The 6,415-nt window shown below is 41.5% G+C and overlaps 1 protein-coding gene across 1 annotated transcript; it reads left to right on the plus strand.

Moving 5' to 3' along the window:
- The first annotated feature begins 4,708 nt into the window (after nt 1-4,708).
- LOC111217772 (phosphoinositide-interacting protein-like) lies at nt 4,709-5,116 on the plus strand. Its single transcript, XM_022739766.1, has one exon. It carries the CDS (start codon nt 4,709-4,711, stop codon nt 5,114-5,116), a length of 408 nt encoding a protein of 135 aa, XP_022595487.1.
- The last annotated feature ends 1,299 nt before the right edge of the window (nt 5,117-6,415 follow it).

Here is a 6,415-nt window from a genome sequence, read left to right on the forward strand (position 1 = left end):
AATCCACCTTAACACATATTTCATTGATTTGGAGAAGGAAAATCTTGCATCCTAGTAGAGCAATGATTCAGATAACGCTTCCTGTTTCTTATACTTCATGATAGGCACATTATAATTCAGCATTATTTCATTTTAAATCTGTTTATTGTACAAAGGCCATAATAGTGGTTCTTTTTAGTCGCATTTAAACTGAGCAATAAAACTTGGTGAATGGAGAAAACGAATGATGCCTTATCATCTCCCTCTCTCACACCATTTAATGCTATGGAGTTTGCTTATTATCTATTAAACAGTGTGCTAATATTTGTAGAGAATCATATCTCATTCTCATCAAGCTTCCTACAAAGAAACACTTCAGTCATACTGTTAATCCTGGATAAAAAAAAAAAGAAAATGTGAATGTTCATTGTCTAATTTTGCTTTTGAATACAGATGCCAAAACACTTGCGGCAGTTCTTCATTATTAGTCCCCAACGGTGTCTGTCTGCTGCAGTTATAACCTGTCTAATCTGCCTACTGTGCTCTGTAACCTGATATGAGACCAGGATCTCCTCTATTCCCACTGCTCTTTGTTAGGATTGTTTTCTCCGAACCAGCCCGGAGAGACAAAGCACTACTAACAGGGCAATTTACCATTTAACTAATGTTGATAATGTATTATACATGTTTGACCCACTTTTTAAGTCACTTTGAGTCATTACAAATACCAAGAGAGCTTGTTAAAATATCCTGCTGGAGAATCCGAATTCATCAGATTTTGCTTTTCTGATTAATTTTAGAGGCCAAATCTTCTCTGTGAGCTTAAGCAGCAAGTCAACATCACCCGCAAGTTAGCTTCAGCGTTAGCTCTGAGTTCTGTAAAGCTATCAGGTTTGAAACTAAGGCCTTATTTCAACTTTACACCTAACAAGGAGGGGTGAAAGTTTGAGGCACCACAAAGGGGAAAATAAAATGCTTGATGGGAATTTACACCTGAGGTTATTGGCACTCTGGAAGGGGCAGGTTCAAAATATGTTGGCCCATGCTATGCACTGATGGATGATGTGCAGCAGTGCACCAAAGGATCTGAGCCAGACTCAACTTTCTGTTGTGTTGAGTTTTTTTTTTTTTTTGCCAAATCTCACTGAAATTAACAAAATTGTCTCTTTATGGGATTTTTTTAAACGGTGTTATACTGTCAGTCTAGTCAAGCCCTTATTTTTCTGTAAGTGTTTGGACTGAGACCTCCTGGTGAAGTGGTAGTGAACACCTCTTGGCACAGATGAGCCCCAGCTCGTCCAAATGCCTGTGTTCGTTTGCTCTGAGGTTTAGGCAACTCTCCCTGAAAGGAACATAATGCCTCTTATTTAGTGATCATCAAATCAGGCTAAAACACACTAAAAAAAAAAACACTAAACACTAAAACACACTGCTAAGAAAAGTGGGTATTGGAAGGTTGAAAGTCAGTGGCTGGGAAGTTTGATGGCTAAAGGAGAACTATGAGTATCACAGATCTCTCTGTGTTTCCATGAGTGAAAGAACCTTTATGCTACAGTTGTTTGCATGCCCTCCCCCCTGGGATTACTCAACAAAAAGCTGTAAATATGCAAAGCAGATTAATTAGCTTTCCAAGGTCACCTGCACAGAAAAAAGAGGCCGCATGCGTTAATAAATCAGAAGCGTATTACCAGAAATGTGACTCGTCTGCATACGAGCGAATATCTGCAGATAAGTTGCTGCACAGGTTTTATTGATATTTGCTCAGGAGTTAACGAGGCTCTGTGCGAGGTGTCATTTGGCAAAAAAAGTATTCTGTTTAATCCACAGCCTTGGAAAAAAAAAACTAAAAACGCAAGGGTTGGAGTTGTTAGAGCATCTTAGTTCTGGTGGCTTTAACCGGAGGGTGCACGCTGCACCTCAAAGTCCACAGTTCATTTGAATCCTCGTCCTAAAACCCCTGCCAAACCAACAAAGTCAGCGTGCTGACTCAAGATGAGGCTTATTAGCTCTAATCCCCGGCAACCCTCTGTGTTTGTATTATCAAACAGGATTAGACTGATACCTGTACGTCGCTTTACCAATATACTGGCTCAACTTTTAACTTTAGGACACTGACAGGTCCCATAATCCACCTGTGATCTATAAAGTCTGGGAAACCTGCAACACACTAATTGGCATTGCAAATCTTTTTTTTTTTTTTTTTTTTTATTTCATCCCTGTGATCTGGAAATAAATGATTGTCATTAAGGCCTAATGTGTTTTCGAATTTTTCCTGACCATTTCTTAGCTGATAATATATGATATACACTGATTAAATGAGCTGATCTACCCTGTTTTACAACTGGCTGACCATTTAAATGAATTTTATGACTCTGTCCTTCAGTGGAGAGTCAGATATAGTCACATTTAGAGTATGAAACATCAACAACAGAGGCTTCAAAAATATCAGTACCATTACTCTTCAAAAACGTTTTGTCCCCCTCATAATCTGCTGATCTGATTATTATAACTTATTATGCTTATCTTTTGGAGAGAGAGTGCCAGTCACAACTTCTTGAAACCCTAGATTATGTCATTTTGCCGGCATGTTATGTTGTATTATTTTTATTATATATTATGTTATTTAGTCCAACAAGCAGTGCAAAGCCCAAAAATAATCAATTCTTTATTATATAACACAAAGAATTGAGAAGCTGAAAGTAGATCATTACATTTCTGTCCTAATCAATTCATGGTTCCAGCCCTACTTTAAATCCCAGTATTGATCAACACTTAAGGTCCAAAACTACATCCTGCATGTTGCTCAAATGCTTACACTTGTTTATCATCCTTTCAGTCTTCTTCCTGATCTAACTTGATCAAACACACAGTGAATAAATGGAGGTCTGCAGATGCCCCTCATCTTTTAACGGGTTTACTCAGCAGTGTCAAATACCTTCAGATGACTATGATCAACAACCCACTTAAATGGACCATTAAGGAGAATTAGGCACATCATAATCGCAAGATACTGTAACACATTACATGGGATGGATAATTAGTTTCTCACATGTGGCTGCAAAATAAAAGACTTTGATCCGTAAGGAGCATCAGAATGAACTGGAGCCTGAGGTAATTACAAAAACACTGAATTAACCGACTAATTAACTAATCCTTGTGTGAAATATTTCACTAAAAGTTAATGATACAGCTAAACTGATTTCAGCTGTTTCGCACCCCTTCACGCCCAGCCACATGCCAGCACTGCCCTCTGCTGGACTGTGTGGCTCATTGCGAGTGTTGACAGGTTTCATGATATCAGTGTTGAGCCCGCAGGACGGTCACAATGTTGCATTTTAAACAGATGACATCAGTAACGAGATCAGGCTGAAGGTTCGGTGTTTACGAAGTACAAGTAGCAGTGCTGCGGAGCCATTTTCAAAGCTTTGGAGTTCTCTGGGGGGGGGGCATAATTGTGTTAAAGAATGAGCTCATGTTCAGATCAATGGCCTCACACTGACACTTGTGTCTTTCCAAAAGAGCACACAAAATCAACAAAGACACAAATGTAATATCAGGGCTGTTCAATGGAAGCAGGAGTGTCATATTGCAGCAACATCCCTCTTGTGCCTCCCCCCTCACCCCACCATCCTCCCTGTGCATCCGAGGCAGGTGATGACGAAAAAATCCTAAATCTGACCAAGATTCTATATCATATCCTGGATTTTCCTTGGGCTAATTATGCTACACAGATTTCATCGATCTCATGTTCAGCGAACAAAACTACAACTTGCAGATAATTGCTCCAGGCTACTTTGGGATCAATACTGTGCCAACATATCAGGCTGTATTGGAAAGTCTCTGTATGGGTGATTGCTTGCTGCATCAATCCGGCTATAACAGAGAGCCATTTCCTAGTTGCTGCCCTGCCCTGATCCTCTTTGTGTGGAAAGAGTGAGTCAGATTTTCCTCTCATTGTCCAGTCCTGGGAAATTTTTAGACATTTCAAGCTGTTTGTAGAAGTTTTTTTTTTTTTTCAAAAGCATTTTACAGCCCAGTGGAGACATCACTCTGAGTGGTTTGTGGTGTATGTATATCCTCTGGGGACCAGAAGGCAAGCTCCTCGCCCTGGATGCAACATCAGCACTGACTGCCTGCGATGGTGGATGATGGTAAGGGGATGGTGGTCACAGGATCGTCTTGAGGAGGTGGAGAGAGCAGAGGAGGGTGGGTAGATGGTTGTTCAGTGGGAATCAGTAGCATTGCATTTTACGGGTTTCTCTGGTCGGACGGTGGGCGGAATTCTTTTTTTTCGTCGACTTCCACCTCAGATTTCTGGATGTTTTCTGATGGTTAAGACATTTAAACTTATTGTTCACTCTTTCAAAATACAGGCAAAGGAAGCTGATCCAGATTTTGAAGGTAGGTGTTTGTCTAGTTGTTTACTTCTGTTTGCCTGGTGTGAACTGCTTCCCAGTTCCCAGATTTTAAAATAATTTTATTATATTGTTATTATTATTATTAATTTTATTTCATGTGATTTAAGTGCTGAACAACAATGGCTTCATAAGAAGTTATCTCTATTTTTGTGATGTAAAGACAGTATCACTGTTTAATATCTTAATTATGGAGAGTTAGAATTTCAAATTATCCACCAATCATACTTAATTGTGTTACAACAGAGACGTCAGAGATGCATGACATCCTCAGATTGATTCCACATTTCTTCCACAGAGTCATCCAGGAGGCCATGCCAGGCAGCCCAGAGAACATCCCCCTGGGAGAGTGCACACTCTCCCAGTCCAGGGACCAGCTGACACCCCCCAGCCGCACCGAGAGCACCGTGTTCAGCCTCTCTCGCAGCGAGTCCCTCTGGACCAATGAGACTTCCCGCAGCAAATGTGAAGTCTTCTGGTTCCCCATCCACCTGATGTCCACCGGGGGCAGCTTCCTGGCGTGCGGCATCATCATCAGCGGCCTGTACTTTGCCGGCCACTGCAGGAAGGTCACTAACATCCTGGGACCGGCCCTGCTGTCCATCGGGCTGATGGTTTTTGTGGTGGGCGTGGTCCTCATCCCCATAACTAAGGAGAACAGGAAGCGGTCGAACATGAAGAGGCCCCTCACCTACTACAGGCCTCCCATGTTCAATCTGTGACGACACGTTCGGAAGTAACTGAACTTTAAGACCACGCCGCATTGATGTGTACCTTTTTGGCATGGGAGCTTCTGTGGAAAATAATTGTAAAACTCTGCGTGGTGGTGACATTTACATTTATTCCTTTGATTTAAGAGGACTGACAAAACAAAGCACTTATCCCAGTCTCAAGTGTGCATGACAACATTTTGCTTTAATAACCCCGGCTGTCGAAAAAAGAAGGTGAGAGCGCTAGGACAACAATGTGCTGTATGAAACTCAATTACCCACAAATTCACACACACAATTTAGCGATGAGGATACTCGAGAGAAAACTGTACTTATGAATATTTATGAGGGGAAAGTGGACAAGGGGGGGGGGGGTTCCTAATGCTGTGTGGTACAGTATATGCCAATTCATAAATAATTAAAGGTTGTGAGAGCTTATAATTGTCAGTTCCCGGTTTACTATGTCTAGTCCACTGAAGTCCTCACCGTGGGACAGAGTCACTGAGAGGACGACTTTGAATCTGAGTGAAATCATCCTCAAATATATGTAAAACAGAAATAATTTGACTACTGTGACCTGAAGCATGACCCTGTGCATTTTCATGGGATTTAAATATTATGTGGCAGGAAATTTGACGTAACTCCTTCAGACCCAGCTTTGGTTTGATGGACATTATATATTTATTGGTGTTTTAAAATCTGATTTGTTCTGTCAGAGTTGATTGTATTTAAAGCATCTATAATCAGTATTTTTACATTAAGAATGGTTCACCAGAAAGGAGAAAGGAATGGCTCGTAGTGATGATGCACCTAAAGAGAGTTATCACCCGACTCTGCGGTTTTCTGGAGCAATATAGCTCATTGTATTTTCGGGGGGGGGGGGGGTTTCTAGTCCACAACTTCACTGTTTTGGTTCATCTTCACCAATCTCATAGCGTCATGTTCAGCCACAGTAGGCAGCTGTTTTGCATTTTAAGAAACATCTGTAAAAACCAACTGTACGCTACCTGCCACCAAAGAGCACACACACAGTGCTAGAGGCCAGAAGGTGAACACAGAGGAACAGCCAACAGCTAAAAATACAGATATTTCTCTCAGGAGTTTAAGGAGGTGTCATGATTTCTGTCTCAACCCTTGTCTATTATCCTCCTGTCATTCTCTACCCGCCCACCAGATGTCCCTGAACCTTTTTCCTGTTTCCAGCCCCACCTTCTCACCTGTTTTCCCATTTCTAATCACCGGACTGTCCCCGCCTGCCTACGCACCTGTTCCTCATTCCCCCTGATCTGCTTCCTGGTATTTAGACCAAGC

The sequence above is a fragment of the Seriola dumerili genome, unplaced genomic scaffold (assembly GCF_002260705.1).
Source record: "Seriola dumerili isolate Sdu_G_001 unplaced genomic scaffold, Sdu_1.0 BDQW01000044.1, whole genome shotgun sequence".
Classification (NCBI taxonomy): Eukaryota; Metazoa; Chordata; class Actinopteri; order Carangiformes; family Carangidae; genus Seriola; species Seriola dumerili.